Source organism: Convolutriloba macropyga, chromosome 9 (assembly GCF_964194025.1).
Source record: "Convolutriloba macropyga chromosome 9, txConMacr16.3, whole genome shotgun sequence".
NCBI classification, from domain to species: domain Eukaryota; kingdom Metazoa; phylum Xenacoelomorpha; order Acoela; family Convolutidae; genus Convolutriloba; species Convolutriloba macropyga.
Window position 1 is genome coordinate 29,378,446 of NC_134476.1, and position 18,746 is coordinate 29,397,191.

Sequence of the window (18,746 nt, forward strand, 5' to 3'; positions counted from 1 at the left end):
TAGCCGTTTGAGAGACTGACGGCGGCTATTAATTAACTAAAAATGAGGAAATATGTGCCAATTTTGAACTTCAAACGTATTTTCAGGCTCTGCGAAACACTGCGGTATCAAAACACTGCGGTATTTTCAGGCTCTGCAAACACTGCGGTATCAACACTGGTTCACTTAGACGAAAAAATGGCTAAATACTGTTATCTGTATGGGCCATTCAGTCAAAAACTACTCTTCGAAGTCAAAAAGTCATTCACTAAACGCAGTGTATGATCGAAACACTTCTCTCGCTCAGAAAAAAATGGTGCGAACGGTAATTTTCTTCGCTTTCGCTTTTAGGTCAAAACAGAGTCTGACCGAATAGTACTTCCGGTAAAATAAGAAAACCAATACTCCTCTTCAAGTCGTAAAAACTAAGCAATATAGCTCCGCTCCGCTTACAGCTCCGCAGCTATAAAAAAGACGGCCTACCAATACAATCCAAATACCTTGTATTGTAAAAACCAAGATCACCGCAATATAGCTCAGCTCAGCTTACATCTTCGAGGCTATAAAATGATTAGATTAATGATGACCATTTGATTTCTGGAGAAATCTCGCAGTGACTTCCTGGCCCCGTCCATTTCATCATTAAGACCTCTCCGTGTTGTAGATGACAACTTCGTTTGTGTACTATAAATATAAGGCATAACTTTCACAAATGATTTTTAGATTTGTTATGGTAGGTAACGCAAATTTGATAGAAAGAAATCCTTCGGAAAATTTGACAGTTTTAGCTTTGCTTTGTGAACAAACGTAACAGGAAAAAGAGCGTCCAGGATGAAACAGAAAAACATAGCAACTCGAAGCGTCAAAATTTCACACAAAACCGTAACTGCAGCTGGAGCCATTACTTTTTGTATTATACAATGAACTCATTGCCTCTCCAGGTCCAATCTAAAAATTGGTGAAATATAAACCCCTGTCACCAAAAACAAAACGCAGCAAAGTTATTGAAAACGTTTTGGTAACGTTAAAAAGGATGGTAAAATACTGATAGGTTGAAAAAGCAGACAGGGCTATCAATTGCCCTCACAAAATGCATGATTCTTATCTCAAAACGATCGCGAGAGCAAACGGTAGAGAATAATCTTAGAAACTAACATAAATTTTTCAAAAAAAGAAAGCTCAAAATTAAGAATTAGAAAACGAATCCAATTAGAATTCTAATTACTGCAATTAAAACAGAAACAACACATACTTATTCCTTATCACTTTGAATTGTAGTAAAGAAAAGTCAACTTTTGAGCGAGGAAGTCATTTTTGAGAGTGAGGTAAAGTCACGTGTTACCAAAAACTTGTTCAGGCAAATCAACAAAAAAAACTCGCTCCACCGAGTGAAAATTGACGTCACGCACGCAATTCACTTGAAATTGCATTAGCGAATGAACAAAAAGCAGATTTGAACTGTTTGTGACTTCACATGGTCGCAACAAAAATCTTGACGACCAAAAACAAACAAGAGAAAACCAATAATAGCCTCACCTATCGCTTCCCGGCTATTAAAAAGCACAATTCAAGCATACGAAAAATTCAAAAATATTGCAACAAAAATTAAAAACTTAACGCCAAAAATAATTGAAATTTAATTGACACGTAGTTAAAGTCCCTCATGTTGCACAAGAAGACTATTTCTAGTAACTAAAACAAAAATACAAACAAAAAACTGAGAAAAGTTGTAAAAAACTACCCAGATCGGATTAGCATATGTACAGTTTTATAAAACAAAATTACATCGAGGTAGAAAGAGGCGTTGATTATCTGAAATATCGAAGGGAAATTGCCATATTAACTAATTTAGGACAAATACACGGTTGAAAGATCCAAAAATGAAGAAATTAATAGAAAAAAGGCAAAAACACAGCCGGCAGATTGCCGAAAATAGCCGCCGATGACGCGCTAGACGCACATCAGGATTGAAACAGAAAAAACAAAACATAGCCGGCAGATTGCCAGAAATTAGCCGCAAAACCTTCGTAGATCTGCAGTCTCAAAAAAGAGTAAAACACAAACAGACCAAAATAAGTTTTTTCATTGACAGCTGAGATATTGTATTTTGATTAAGAAGCCGTATAAGTAATTGCTGCCTCATATAGGTGCTCTCAGATAACCGTCATTTAGGGTGACATACATTCACTCGACCTGATCTCATTGAATTAAAATAAACAAAAGTCAATATCAAAGTCAGTAAGTCATTTTTGAGAGAGAGGTAAGTCACATGTGATCAAAAATTTAAACACGCGAAAAAACAAAAAAAACATGCTCCACAAAGAGCAAAAAATGACATCACGCACGCACTTCAGTTGAAATTGCATGAATGAATGAACAAAAAGCAAATTTGAAGTGGTTGTGACGTCATATGGTCGTACGACAAAATCTTGAAGTAAAAAAAAAAGAAAGGCCAATAGAAGCACCAGCTAACGCTGTGCGGCTATTAAAAAGAACAATTGAAATTGACCACATTTTTTCCTAAGTTTCAAAATTTGTTCTATTTCATTGAGCAGGTTCAGTTAGATTCTAAACCTATAATTTCTTCAGCTTCTAAACTCAATGGTACTATGCTTAATACTAATATCAGCTAGCAATCGCTCTAATGAACTTTGATAAACTAATTTAAAAAGACTTAATGACCGGGCTTCATCGGTTTATCCCATTTTTTTATCTTGCTCTTTTGACACTGACCGTATTCACTAAATTACGTAATTCAATGCTTGGAAGAATTTAAAATCCATTCAGTTGAAACCGTGAGCGAAGTAAGTCAGAAGTCAAATATGAAAATCGTGACTCATGTTAAACGAAAAACGTGATCAAAGGGTAACGCGAATTTCAAAAACATAGCACGACAAGTCCTGACGTACAATTCTAAGAATTTTCAGTGACTAAGCAGAAAAACTAGACCTAGAATGGACTATGAGTGAATTGAGTGAGAAAACCATATTTTAAAAAAATCAGATAAAAAAAATAAAAAAAACAGAACATCAATGTCACAATGCCGCATGTGAACAAAAATTCACAAGCGAGAAATGAAAACTTAATTCAAACAAGAAACTAGGTCTAGAATGAGCCGTGAATGGATTGGGAAAACCATTTAGAAAAAAATCCGATCCAAAAAATCGAAAAAACAGTAAAAATCAGAGTGAAATTGCCGCATGTGAACAAAAATCCACTACCGAGAAACCGAATTTATGTTCAGACACCGTTCTCTCACTCTACTTTAAAATTAGAGCGAAAAAAAATTCACGCCGCAAGCCCAATCGCTTTTTCGCTCCATTTCCTGTTTCGGCGTGACCAAAATCACTACTCCAATATGACTTCAAAAATCATAAAAATGTGTGAACAGATCTTAAAAAAAAGACAGCGCCCCAATACAAATCAAATTCTTTGAATTGTAAAAAAAAGGAGAGCGCCTAAATAATAGCCGTTTGAGAGACTGACGGCGGCTATTAATTAACTAAAAATGAGGAAATATGTGCCAATTTTGAACTTCAAACGTATTTTCAGGCTCTGCGAAACACTGCGGTATCAAAACACTGCGGTATTTTCAGGCTCTGCAAACACTGCGGTATCAATACTGGTTCACTTAGACGAAAAAATGGCTAAAAACTGTTATCTGTATGGGCCATTCAGTCAAAAACTACTCTTCGAAGTCAAAAAGTCATTCACTAAACGCAGTGTATGATCGAAACACTTCTCTCGCTCAGAAAAAAATGGTGCACACGGTGATTTTCTTCGCTTTCGCTTTTAGGTCAAAACAGAGTCTGAACGAATAGTACTTCCGGTAAAATTAGAAAACCAATACTCCTCTTCGAGTCGTAAAAACTAAGCAATATAGCTCCGCTCCGCTTACAGCTTCGCAGCTATAAAACATAACCGACTAACGTCGGGCGAATTGCTCTCAAACGACCGGCGAGCGGTTGGCTTAGTCAGTAGCTAGCCACGGGGGGGGGGTGCACTGGGGGCTGATGGGGGCAACACTGGGTTGGGGGGGGGGGCAACAGCGCGGTGGGGATGGGGGTCAACGGGGGGGGGGGGGGTTTCTCAACCTCTCAGAACCGCCCTTCACTTCTCAACCTCTCAGAACCGCCCTTCACACCATAAGTATAAGTATAAGTCTCCAAAACAGTTTGAGCTGAAACAGAGCTGAAAGGCTCTAAGAGCACTTAATGCCCGCTGGGCGCTACCTGTTTATCCCGTTTTTGAGGACGAAAAGTCAAAAGCGTCAGACGAAAAATCGGTCAAGCGAAAAATCGCATTAAAAAAAAGACCAACAGGACTAATATAATTGCTACAAACTTCGTTTGAGAGCAATTAAAAAGACGGCCTACCAATACAATCCAAATACTTTGTATTGTAAAAACCAAGATCACCGCAATATAGCTCAGCTCAGCTTACATCTTCGAGGCTATAAAATGATTAGATTAAAACTGACCAATTGATTTCTGGAGAAATCTCGCAGTGACTGCCTGGCCTCGTCCATTTCATCATTAAGGCCTCTCCGTGTTGTAGATGACAACTTCGTTTGTGTACTATAAATATAAGGCATAACTTTCACAAATGATTTTTAGATTTGTTATGGTAACGCAAATTCCAAATACAGCGAATAAAACCCATATATATATATATTGATGGAACAGAATAAATCTGCAAATTATTAGAGTTCGTCTGAATGGACTTTCGATAAGCTAATTGTTTGTTACTTTCAAAACTTCTAGCAATTTTAATACAGGAAGTTTGACAGAAAAATTCAAAAATATTAACCCGATTCCTAATTTCTCACGTGGAATGAAGCAGCAGCTCTTCGACTATGCTCAACAAACCGAGCGCCAATTATCTTTTTCAGTTCATTTATATCGGACCATAAAAATAGAAGTCAACTACTTATGTATCAAACTGTTTCAATTAATAAGTTACCTTGTTTTGGGGGATACGGTACTGACTCCCTCTTTGAGTTTCCGGATCTCTTCGTGTGCCTCTTTGAGAGCACGTGATAGTTTGGCCAGGTCATTTTGCTGGTCCAGTTTGAGGTCAGCGTCGTTGATGTAGAGGTCAAACTGATCCGGACCCAGATCTATGTCGTAACCAAGGTTGATTATTTGAGTCCTCAAGAGTCTATAACAGAGTTACCCCATATTGCTATCGTACCAATAGAAAATATTGCATTGCAACTCAAAATAAAATCTAAAACAGTTAAAGTTGATCATTACTGATCCTAAGTCAGTTCGAGTTGAATGATTTAAGTGGACCTAAACAAATCCGAATTAAAATCTAGGCAAAGAGGCCTATTTTAACCATTGAAATATTACTGATACATGCATCCATTACATCTTTCATCTAATAAATATATTTGTCTTTTGTTAAATTTTTCTTTTAAAGTGTGCATTTTTTTGCTATCCTAATGCTCTGACCTGTAAGCAACTAGTAGTTCCTCGTGTCTCTTGATGAATGTTTTGGCCACCCCCTTGTACTTCTTCACAGCATCTGTCAACTGCTCTTCCCTTGTGTGACTCGCCCTCTTAATGTCTTTCATCATAGCCTCCATGTAAGCCTTCAGCTTGATGTTCTTCTCGTTCTGACTACGTGTACTGTCTATGTACTCCTAAACAAAACCGTCCAACGTCGGCGAATTGCTCTCAAATAACTCTTCAGTAGCTAACTGGTGCTTAGGGAGGCTAGCTTAATCTTAATTGGGAGAGTGGGAAATAGTTGTCAGGGGGGTTTCGTAATAATTTTGCAAAACTAACATCAAGGCTACAAATATGTTGCGCGAGGTGGTTTTCTGGTTATTGCGGCTGAAAAACTTGAAAATTGCCAGCTTTTTAAAAAAAATTGCAAAAATTCGAGACATTAGAATTTTGAAAACCATTCCATTACCATTAAAAACTATGTAGTAAATTATTATAAAAACCTCAACTAGTTTTGATGGCCCTTGACTCTGGAAAACTCAAAAAACGAAAAAAAAAACTTGAAAAAAAATGCAAAAGTTAGTATCATTTTTCGTGATTATGTTTGCATTACAAAAACATATTGCTGTTGAAATTGCCATAATACGTAATGAAATCTTGAAAAATACCTTTATCAAAAAAGACAAACGTCATTTCAAGAGTAATAAAAAAACTCAAAACTGATAGAAAAAAAACGAGAAAAATTGCGCAATTTTGGGCCCAAAAACTTTAAAATGACGTTTTAACCTTGGATTAAGGCCTTTCCAGCCACTGCAACACTCTAAGCACTTCAAAGAATACTAAAGCCAGCTTCGGAAATCTAATAAAACATAATGCCCACTGGGCTTTACCGGTTTATCCCGTTTTGAAAGAGCAAAGTCATTGAAGAATGTGAAAACATCACATCGAAAAATGTGTGAAAAAAACATAACCGGAAGAATTCCGGAAACAACTGGACAGTGAGCATCAAGGAAGAGAAAAGACTATGTCAATTGAATTAACATAGCTGGCAGATTGCCAGAAAATAGCAGCAATAGCTTCGTAGATCTGCAGTCTCAAAAAACAGTAAAAAACAGACAGACCAAAATAATAGTTCTCTCATTAAAGCTGAGATGTTGTATTTTGATTAATAATCTGTATAACTTACTGCTGTTTCTATTAACTGCTCTTAAATACCTTTCAATTAGAGTGATATACACTCAATTGACCTTATCTCTTGAATTAAAAAAAAGAAAAGTCAATTTTAGAGTGAGAAAGTCATTTTTGAAAATGAGGTAAGTCTCGTGTCACCACGAGAGGTAAGTATCGTGGAGCGATTTTTGAGAGTGAGTAAAGTCACTTAAGAGCAAAAGTTAATCACGCGAATGAACAACAAAACTAGCTCCACTAATAAACACGTAATTCAGTTGAAATTGCATGAACGAATGAAGAAGCAGATTTGAAGTGGTTGTGACGTCATATGGTCGTAACAAAAATATTGACGACGAAATCTAAAAAAACCAAGAGAAGGCCAATAATAGCCTCAGCTATCACTTCGCTGCTATTAAAAAGAGAAAATTTCACTAAGAATTAATTTAAACAAAAAAATTAAAAACTCAACTAATTTTCAATTTGTGCAAGTAAAATACAAAAAACAAAATTTAAGTAATCGGGACAATTTAATGGCTCACACAAAATCGAAAAAGCCGAAATAAGCACGAAAACACTTCTAAATTTGAAAAACATAGCCGCCAGTTTGCCAGAAAATAGCCGCGATAGAAGCTCGTGGTCTTCCATGAATTGAAATTGAAACAGTTAAAGCAATAAGATAGACAGATCATCGACCATCAGTCCTTTAAAAGACACCTAGATTTTTGGGTTATATTCGGACTGTCAGTCTTATGACACATACGGTCTATAAGGAAAAACCCTAAAAGCGCTTTTACAAAATTGATAACCGAAATCAAAAACAATCAAGAATAAGGGCATATAAGTTTGACACTACTTAGATGCACACCATTAACTAGTAGATGTTCATAAAATTTAAAGTTCCATACGTGAGTTCAGAAGCCATTTTTTAGTGAGGTAAGTCACGCAAATGCCCTAAAAGCAGAAAGGACGTCACGTACACAAATTTTAACTGCAAAGCAGTAGAAGTCACTGAAATCATTGAAAAGGTCAAATCCAAGAAGTCAGGTCGTAAGAATCATCGATGGAGACGACGAATTAAAAAACATAGCCGGGATAATTCCGGAAGCGACTCGAAGCCTCAAAACTTCACTAAAAAACCCGTAATTGCAGCGGAAGCCATTACCTTGTGTATTAAACCATTATCTCATTACCTCTCCAGGTCTGCTCTAAAAATTAGTGAAACTTAAACCACTGTCACCAAGAGAAACAAAATGCAGCAAAATTTTATATTATTGAAAACGTTTGGTAACGTTAAAAAAATCCAAAAAAATAAGGGTGGTCAAAAACCTGATAGTCTGAAAAATCTGAGAAGCTTATCAATTGCCCTCAAATAATTCATGATTCTAATCTGAAAAAGATCGCGAAAGCCAACGGGAGATAATAATCTTAGAAACTAAGTTAAATCATTTCAAGAAAGAAACCTCGAATTTAGGAATTAGAAAACAATATAATTACACTTCTAATCACTGCAATTAAGACAGAGCAGCACACACTTCTCCCTTATTCTATATATGCTAGACAACATGATTTCAAACTAAATCAAAAAATAAATTGAAATAAGCAGCAGAAGAATATTCAAAGGCAAAGAATCGTTCAAATTAATACCAAGGCCGGAAGAAAGCTGCAGTAAATAGTCATTAAGGGAATTTTTGGAAAAGGCTTGCTATCAAACTCTCAGTACTGCCTTATGTTGAATGAAATCAATTGCAAACCAAAGAAATGACAAAAATCTAAGAAAAAGCTGAAACCATTCATTTTTTACAATTGAAAAAATCAATATACCGAAAATAAATGTAGATGCTTGGACAAAGCTAGAATGATACTAACTAGAATGTGAAGAATATGAGCACAATGAAAGGAACACCGTACTTAAGATTCTTAATTTTTGAAAGTTAAAAATCAACATAAAAAATTCAAGACAAACAAATACATTTCATTGTTCAGCATTCAAGACATAGAAAAGATAACTAGTCATCCGATACAAAGATTTATCCTCCTGAAGAGAACAAAAAATAGGAAAAAGCAGATCTCATAAATATGAAACACTGAAACATTTTGCAAAAAAATGGTCAAAGACTGCATTTCGGAATAAGTTCTAACTGTTTTTCCAAAACTTAACGCCAAAAAATGATTGAATTTTCATTGAAATGAAATGAAAGTCTCACATGTTGCAAAAAAAACTTTCTAGCAATTACAACCAAAATACATACAAAAAACTGACGCAAATCGGAAAAAACTACCAAAATTGGATTAGCATATGTACAATTTTATGAAACAAAATTACATCCAGGTAGAAAGAGGCGTTGGTTATATAAATTATCAAAATTATCAAAGATAAGTTGCCATATCAACTGATTTTTGACAAAAAGGTGGCTAAAAGGAAGAAATTAGAAAAGCCAAAAATTAACTAAAAAATCAGGAAATATGCGCCAATTTTCAATTTGAAACGCATTTTCAGGCTCTGAAAACACTGAAATCAATTTCCGAGGTTTACATTTCAATATAGTATCGAATAAAATTTATTTCTACAAGAAACCAAATTAAAACCAAAAAAAAAAATGGACCACTTAGACGAAAAAACGGCTAAAAACGGTTATCTATATGTGCCAATCAGTCAAAAACTACTTTTCAAAGTCAAAAAGTCGTTTACTAAACAAAGCGCATGATCAAAAAACTTCTCTCGCTTAGCAAAAATCTGTTCACCAAGACAGCTTTTGTCACTTTCGCTTTTAGGTCAAAATGCCGCGTTAACAAATCTTCCTGTAAAAAAATGAGAGAAAACCAATACTCCTCGAGTCGTAAAAAACCAAAATGTCCCCAAGAATAGCCGCTATCGCTTCGCGGCTATTAATAACATAGCTGGCAGATTGCCAGTAAATAGTCGCAAAAGATTCGTAGATCCGCAGCATAAAAAAACAGTAAAAAAGACAGACCAAAAAAATAAAAAAAATTCGTTTTCATTGAAGGCTGATCTGTTATATTTTTGATTAAAAATCTGTATAATTTATGGCTGCCTCTATTAGCTGATTTCAATTAACCTGCATTTAGAGTGATACACACCCATTTGACCTTATCTCTTTGAATTAAAGTAAATAAAAGTCAATTTCAAATTGAGGAAGTCATTTTTGAGAGTGAGGTAAGTCAAGTGGGACCAAAATTTAATCACGCGCATGAACAAAAAAACTCGCTCCACTAAGAGCGAAAAATGACATCACACATGCAATTCATTTGAAATTGCATGAACGAATGAACAAAAAGTGGCTGAGTTGTCATATGGTCGTAACAAAGATCATGACGACGAAATAAAAAAACGTAGCAGGACAAGTCCTGACGTACAATTCCTAGAATGTTCATTGACTAAACAGAAAAACTAGAAAGGACTATGAGTGAATTGAGAAAACCGTTTTTAAAAAAAAGATCAAAAAAATAAGAAAAAAAACAGAAAATCAAGGTCAAAATGCCGCATGTGAACAAAACCACTAGCGAGAAATTAAAATTTAAATCAGACAAAAAAAATCAGGCCTAGAATGAGCTGTGAATGGATTGGGAAAACCATTTAGAAAAAAGGCGATCCGAAAAATCGAAAAAACAGTAAAAATCATGGTGAAATTGCCGCATGTGAACAAAAAACCACTACCGAGAAACCGAATTTTTGTTCAAACACCGTTTTCTCACTCTACTTTAAAATTAGAGCAAAAAAAATCACGCCGCAAAACCACTCGTTTTTCTCTCCATTTCCTGTTTCGGCGTGACCAAAATCACTACTCCAATTTGACTTCAAAAATCATGAAAATGTGTGAACAGATCCTTAAAAAAACATAGCAGGACAAGTCCTGAAATACAATTCAAAGAATTGATAGAAAAACTCAGACGTACTCCAACTGACTAGCAGATCAATTGAACAATTCCAGCCAGAACACAAACAAAATCATCTCAAAAAAATGAGAAATTAAAAGAATCAAAACTAAACAAAATATACTCATTGCTAAAACTCGAAGCTTTCAAACCTAAGGCAAAATTTTTTACCTTTAAAAATACCTATTTCAATAATATGTTCAAAATCAATTTTTGTTTCTGAAATCGGTCCAGTATTATATCTGGAAGACCTGAAAAATATTCATTGGCCCTTGAAGATCGATGATTAACTCGAAAATAAACAAAATATTTAAGAAAGAAATCAATTGCAAAATATCGAAAAGTATTGCTGAAAATCGTGATATAAATGTCTTCAGAATCATTTCTATGTCTCTAGAGGCTATCCAGTAACCCAATTCCAAGCTTTAAAAAATCATTGGCTCATAGATCGATAGGCAATAATTTTTGGAAAAAATTTCAAACTTCAAAAAACAGAAAATCGTTCTATTAAAATGTTGAAAGCCATTCAATTGCCCCTAGCATTTAATATTTATTTAATAACATACTGTTAAAAACTGAATGAGGTTCCCTGTCTACTGGACAAGAAAACACAAATAAAATAAAGATTTTGAAAAAACTTCCAAAATTCGAAAGGTTAAATTTTTAAAAACAAATCCATTGAGACTAAAAACCATTCAGTAACTTTTTATCAGAACGTGGAATAGGTTTTCTCGCACTTGGGAATGGACGAATATCAAAAATTGACAAAAATTTTAGGAAACCTCAAAAAAATGCAGATTTTATCAAAAAAATGCTAAATATCGAGACACTAAAAAGTTAAAAACCATTCCATTTACTAGAAACTATGAAGTGCCCTATTAACAAACTTCAAAGGAGATTGCCTGGTCCTTGAAGCTGGAAAAACTGAAAAAATGAAGAAAATTTTCAAAAACCTGAAAAAAATGCGAATTTTGTCCAAAGAAATAGCTAAAATTTGTGATATTCAAAAGTTGAAACCTATTCCATGGCAACTAAAAATCTTTTAGTAACTTATTATCCGACCGCTAATGAGATTCTTTGGCCCCTGGGACTCAAACAACTTGAACAATGAGAATAAATGAAAAAAAAATGAAAACAATTGCAAGCTTTGTCAAAAATGCAAAAATTCATGATGGCAAAAAGTTAAAACCATTCCATTACCACCAGAAACTACGCAGTAATCTATCATCAAACCCTTTATCAAATTCTAGAGGAGGTTTCTTGGCACCTAGGGCTAAAAACACTCAAATATGACAAAAATTTTTAAAAACCTGGAAAAAATTGCAAAAATTAGTATCATTTCGCGAGTTTGTGTTTGTAGTCCCAAAACTTATAGCTCATAAAATTGTCATAACAAGCAATTTTCTGTCGCAAACGACATTTAGAAACTTTTAAAAACTTCAACCTAAGACTAATCGAACAAAGAAACTCAAAAAAATCACAAAAACATGAAAAATTGCACCATTTTGATGAGCCCAAAAACTCCTAAAAATGACCTTTTAACCTTAAATTAAGGCCATCCCAGTAGCTGCACCACTATTAGCACTTGAAGGACTTTGGGCCTCTAATGAAACTTAATGCCCGCTGGGCTTTACCTGTTTATCCCGTTTTGAACGATCAAAGTCATTGGAAAATGTGTGAACACATCTTAAAAAAAACACAGCGCACCAATACAATTCAAATTCTTTGAATTGTAAAAAAGACAGCGCCCCAATACAATTCAAATTCTTTGAATTGTAAAGAAAACCAAGAGAAGGCCAATAATAGCCCCAGCTATCGCTGTGCGGCTATTAAAAAAAATTTTAACTTCAGTCTGCAATAACCTTTTAGACAACATAGAAGTTTCAAAAAAAGGCTCGAAAAAGCCACACATGAACAAAACCAATTTGCTCGCTCAGAGAAAACTTTTTCAGACCTACGTTTCTCGCTCTTTCAAAAGAAGGAATAAACAAAATAACCACTGTCTCTTTTCTCCGCTCTTCCGGTTTTCTTGCTCGCTCTCTTATAAAAAAAAACAGAAAACCATAAAGCCTCTTCGATAAAAGACAGAGCACCAATACAATTCATGGATTGTGAAAAACAAGAGAAGGCCAATAATAGCCACAGCTATCGCCGTGCGGCTATTAAAAATGACATGAATCAGTGCATGAATCATTACTGATGATGAATTGCATTTAGACGTGCACAGTACTGATTCGTACTTGGATTTGGTGCGGGCTCTCTAAGTCAAAACGGTCGAGCAAATTTTACATTAACATAGCCGGCAGATTGCCGGAATAGCTGCGAAAGAATAGACCTGCGTGTCATATAATAGAGATAGAAACAGATACCGAACTAAATTGAAAAAAAAATCGACGCCGCTCAAAAAACTAGGTAACAAAACATTCAGCGATAAATTAATAAAGCTTGTTGAAATTCATTGCGCAGAAGCCTTTTATTAGGGACCTTTACTGCGCATATGAGTTCCTTTGACCTTAAACAAATTCAAATTAAACTTAAGTTTTTAAAGTGCAAAAGTCATTTTATTGAGTGAGGTAAGTCACGTATGATCAAAATTTAATCACGCAAATAACCTAAAAACTTTTGCTAAAGTGAGTGAGAAATGACGTCACGCGCGCAAATGCCGTTAGTGAGAGGAAGAAGTCATTCAGAAAATTTGACTTTTTCAGCTTTGCTGTGTGAACAAATGTAAAACGAAAAAAGAGCGTCAGACGACGAAACAAAAAAACATAGCAGGACAAGTCCTGACGCACAATTCAAAGAATTTTCTTTGACTAAACAGAAAAACTAGACCTAGAAAAGACTATGAGTGAATTGAGAAAACCATTTTAAAAAAATCAGATAAAAAAATAAGAAAAAAAAACAGAAAATCAATGTCAAAATGCCGCATGTGAACAAAAAAACCACTAGCGTGAAATTAAAATTTAATTCAAACAAAAAAATTAGACCTAGAATGAGCTGTGAATGGATTGGAAAAACCATTTAGAAAAAATCCGATCCAAAAAATCGAAAAAAACAGTAAAAATCAGAGTGAAATTGCCGCATGTGAACAAAAAACCACTACCCAGAAACCGAATTTTTGTTCAAACACCGTTTTCTCGCTCTACTTTAGAATTAGAGCGAAAAAAATTCACGCCGCAAAACCACTCGCTTTTTCGCTCCATTTCCTGTTTCGGCGTGACCAAAATCACTACTCCAATTTGACTTCAAAAATCATGAAAATGTGTGAACAGATCTTAAAAAAAAAAGACAGCGCCCCAATACAATTCAAATTCTTTGAATTGTAAAACATAGCCGGAAGAATTCCGGAAGCGACTCGAAGCACCAAAACTTCACGAAAAGCTGAAGCCATTACCTTTTGTATTAAACCAATAACTCATTACCTCACCCCGGGTCTGATCTAAAAATCGGTGAAATTTAAACCACTGTCACCAAGAGAAAGAAAATGCAGCAAAATTTTATTATTGAAAACGTTTGGTAACGTTAAAAAAGTCTGAAATTTTTAGGATGGTCAAAAAACTGATAGCCTGACAAAGCTGAGAGGGCCATCAATTGCCCTCAGATAATTAATGATTCTAATCTCAAAAAGATCGCGAAAGCAAACGGCAGATAAAAACTTTTCAAAAAAGACAGGAAAGTCAAAATTATTCGAAAAAGTGCTTAAAATTAAGAATCAGAGAACCACTACAATTAGATTTCTAATCACGGCAATTAAGATAAAAATAATAAATAATTCTTCCTTGTTGTATATATGCTATACAACGTGATTTCATGCTAATTCAAAAATTAAATTAATCAGAAAAAAAAGCAACAGAATAATATTCAAAGGCAAAAAATCATCTAAAAACAATACCAAGCCCCGAAGAAAATTGCAATGAATAGTAATAAGTAAAAATGTTGGAAAAGACCTTCTAGCAAAGTCCCAGTACTGCCTTATTTTGAATTAAATCAATTGCAAACCGAAGAAACCAAGATCTAAGAAAAAGCTGAATTCATTCAATTTTTTAACAACCGAAAAAATCAATATAACGAATAAAAAAGTAGGTGCCAGGACAAAACTAGAATGATATAAAACGAGAATGTGAAGAATATGGACACAATGTTAGGAACACCGTAACAAAAAGACCAATTCTTGATTTTTGAAAGTTAAAAATCAAATTTAAAAAACTCAAGAAAAACGAGTACATTTCATTGTTCAGCATTCCAAACATAGAAAAGACAACGAGTCATTCGAGACAAAATCCAACTTGCTGAACAGACTAAAACAAGGAAAAGCAGAATTCAGACATACGAAACAATGAAACATTTTGCAAAAAAAGTGGTCAAAAAATTTTTAAGACTGCATTTATGAAAAAATTTATGTTTTTTCAAAAACTTAACATCACAAAAATGATTGAAATTTTATTGAAACGAAATTAAAGTCCCGCATGTTCCCCAAAATACTATTTCTAGTAATTAAAAGCAAAATATAAACAAAAAACTGAAAAAAATTGCCAAAAAACTACGAAAATCGGATTAGCAAATGTACAATTTTATGAAACAAAATTACATCGAGTTAGAAAGAGGCATTGAGTATATGAATTATCAAAGGGAAGTTGCCAAATTAACTGATTTTTGACAAAAAACAGCTAAAAGATCCAAAAATGAAGAAATTAATAGAAAAAAGCCAAAAATTAACTAAAAAATCAAGAAATATGTGCCAATTTCGCATTTGAAACGCAATTTCAGGCTATGCAAAATACTGTGCTATCAATTTCCGGGGTTTACATTTCAACATAGCATCAATTAAAAATTATTTCAACAAAAAACCAAATTACAAGCAAAAAAAACTAGGCCACTTAGACGAAAAAAACGGCTAAAAACCGTTATCTATATGTGCCATTCAGTCAAAAACTACTTTTCAATAAAAGTCATTCACTAAACGCAGCGCATGATCAAAAAACTTCTCTCGCTCAGAAAAAATTAGTTCACACTGCAATTTTACTCGCTTTCCCTTTTAGGTCAAAACATCGTCTGAACGAATAGTACTTCCGGTAAAAAAAAAAAACCTTAAGAAAACCAATACTCCTCTTCGAGTCGTAAAAAACCAAGAGCACCGCAATATAGCTACGCTCAGCTTACAGCTTCGCAGCTATAAAAAAGACACAAATACAAAAAAGACTATCATCTTCGTTCCAACGCAATTAATTGTACGATTGTTACTAACGGCAATATCGTCCACATATCTCACGAGACGACTCTTGTATTCCTCGTTGAGATCTTTGAGTTTGTTCTGTAGTCTGTTGTTCTCACTCTCTAATTCCTTGTTGGTCTGTCTGGACTGGTAAAGCTCACTCGCAGTTTCCGCCATCTTCTTTTGAGCTGTCCTCGAGGCCTGTCTCGCATCATCAAGATCTTTTGCCAAGGCTTGCCTGTAAACATAGCTGAGTTAAAAAGACCGAAACAGACCGAAAAAATAACTCTACTAGAAAAAAAAATGATTTAAAAATTCTCTTTAGTTTCAAATCAATTTAAAACCCTTTCAAGTAATAGTTTTATAATAATCTAGTTCATGTGACCAGATTGCCGGCATAGCAACGAAATAGACTTGCGTGCCGTATAATACGAAAAGAAACCAATACTGGTCGAAAGAGTTGCAGACACGACTAAAAAAAGTAAAAAAAACACACTCAGCGATAAATCATTAAGTCTTGTTAAAAAAACAAACCCTATCTTTGAATTGTAAAAACTCAGCAACACCGCAATATAGATAGAGCTTCACAGATATAGAAAGTAAATACATTCTCAATTTATATTTAGTAAGGAATGAAGAATACATTTCAGAGAGAGATAAGTCATGTATGATTTTTCACAACATTGACCGGAAAACTCAAACCAAAGAGAGTAACAGATGGCTCCATACACACAAATTCACCCGATGAGAGGGGTAAAAGTCAGTAAGATTCGCTCTGTAACTTTTTACGTGATCAAATACCATCGCAACAAAAATAGACGCGACAGCTTCTTAAGAACTGCAAGCTCAAAAAGGTAACAAAAAACAGAAAAAAGAAAATTTTCCTTTTACAAGCGATCTGAAGAGATCTATAAATTTTCATTAGGAATTTGTACATCCTATTGCTGCTTCTATTAGCTGCTCCGAAAAAAATACTCAGATGACCTTCTCTCCTGGAAATAGGAAGTCACCGTGAAGTCATTTTGAAAGTGAGTCTTTTTGAGAGAGAGGTTAGTCAGATATCCCAAAAAATTAAAATCACGCGAAAGAACAAAAATCGCTCCACTAAGAGTGAAAAAACATAACCGACTAACGTCGGGCGAATTGCTCTCAAACGACCGGCGAGCGGTTGGCTTTGTCAGCAGCAAGCCACAGTTTAGTGAGGCTAGCTTTAGCTTATTCGACTCTGCAACTTTTAGTTTTCTAGCCTTTTTAGTAAATAAATAAAAAAACGGATATTTTAAAAACTGCAAAATATTGCAAAATTTTAAAAACAGCTTCCAGATTTCGCAGTGAAAATGTTAAAAAACTATTTTTTGTCTCTGGATTTATGTCAAGTAACCAATTCTTGATTTACCAAAATTTTGCTGGAATTCAGTATATTAAAATCTTCAAAACGATTTCATTGTCTCAAGAGACAACCCAGTATCCTTATTTCAAGCTTTAAATAGTTTCACTGGCTCATAAAGATCCATAAACTGGGTACAAAATAATTTTCTGAAAATTTGACAAAAATTAAATTGCTAGAAAATTGTTAAGGCTGGAGTTAGTAAAATATTGATAACCATTCCATTAACTCTAGAGACTATGCGACAGCCTATCATCAAACCTTGGAGGAGAACTAGGACCCTGGTGCCGGAAAAATGATTAAAAAAACTCAAAAAGATTCAAAAAACTTGAAAAATTGCAAATATTTTTTAAAAATTGTTGATATTAAAATCCTGAAAAACATTCAACTACATCTAGAAGCTATGCAGTTATAATCAAACGCTCGAGGAGGTTCGCTGGCCCTTCAGGTTGGAGAAACCTAAGGAATGACAAATTTTCAAAAAACTTGAAAAAACTGCAGGTTTTTGTCAAAAAAATTGCTAACATTCATGATGGTAAACTGTTGAAAAACCATTCCAGTACCACTAAAAACTATGCAGTAACCTATTATCAAACCCTTGTGGAGGTTGGGTGGCCCTTGATGTTGGAGAAACCTAAAAATGACAAATATTTTTTTAAAAATTGAAAAAAAAACTGCAAGTTTCATAAAAAAAAATTGCTTAAATTCGTGATGTTAAAATGTTGAAAACCCTTGAATTACCAATAGAAGCTATGCAGTAACCTATTATCAAACCCTTCAGGAGGTTCGTTGGCCCTTGAGGTTAGAGAAACCTAAAAAATGACAAAAAATTTCAAAACTTGAAAAAAATTGCAATTTTATCAAAAATTTGCCTAAATATGTAATAATTAAAAGATGAAAAACATTTCATGGCCGATAAAAAATTTTAATACCCTATTATTAAACGCAATAGGAGACTTCCTGGCTCCTGGGTCTCGGAAAACTTAGAACATACCCGGCAGATTGCCGGAAAATAGCAGCCGTTGATTCCAATAAGCATGATTGGGATTGAAAGAATAAAGATATTGAAAAAAAGATTTTTGAACAAAACACTTTTTAAGTCCGATTTATTTTGATGGCATTTCGTAGTTGAACATACTTCTGTTTCTTAGAGCGAGGCTACAGGGGCTACTATCAATACCAATAAGCATTAGAGATGGTAAATAAGACTTACAGGAACGACCTTCAATTAGCGGGCATCTAAAATTGGGCTTTATGGGTTTATCCCGTTTCTAAGTCTGACTTTGATCTTAGACTGTCTCTCTTCATTTTGAATTGCCTTGCTGAGCAACTGATGTTCAAATTCACTTTAAGCAGAATGAGAGAAGAGAGAAACTAGTCTAGAGAAGTCAAAAAGATTTCACGCAAAATGTCGAAAAAGTGGCAAAATGGTAAAGCGAAAAAAACTCGAAGTAAAAAAAATAGGAGCGCTATAATAACCGGCTGAGAAGTTGGGGGCGGCTATTAATTATGACAATAAATTTCAAAAATTTGAAAAATGCAAGTTTTATCAAAAAATTGCTATAAATCGTGATGTTAAAATTCTGAAAACCATTCTATTACCACTAGAATGCAGTAACCTCTTACCAAAAGCTGCAGGAAGTTCGCTGGC

General features: G+C 34.4%; 1 protein-coding gene across 2 annotated transcripts in view; it reads right to left on the bottom strand.

Moving 5' to 3' along the window:
* LOC142345712 (uncharacterized) overlaps positions 1-18,746 on the bottom strand; it is a 77,095-nt gene that overhangs the window by 9,817 nt on the left and 48,532 nt on the right. For both annotated transcript variants that reach the window (XM_075397980.1, XM_075397979.1), the window contains 4 exons: positions 15,742-15,946; positions 5,436-5,626; positions 4,942-5,139; positions 4,460-4,556 (listed from right to left, as the gene is read on the bottom strand). In XM_075397980.1, coding sequence (XP_075254095.1) covers positions 4,460-4,556; positions 4,942-5,139; positions 5,436-5,626; positions 15,742-15,946 — 691 coding nt within the window. The remainder of the gene's footprint in view (positions 1-4,459; positions 4,557-4,941; positions 5,140-5,435; positions 5,627-15,741; positions 15,947-18,746) is intronic.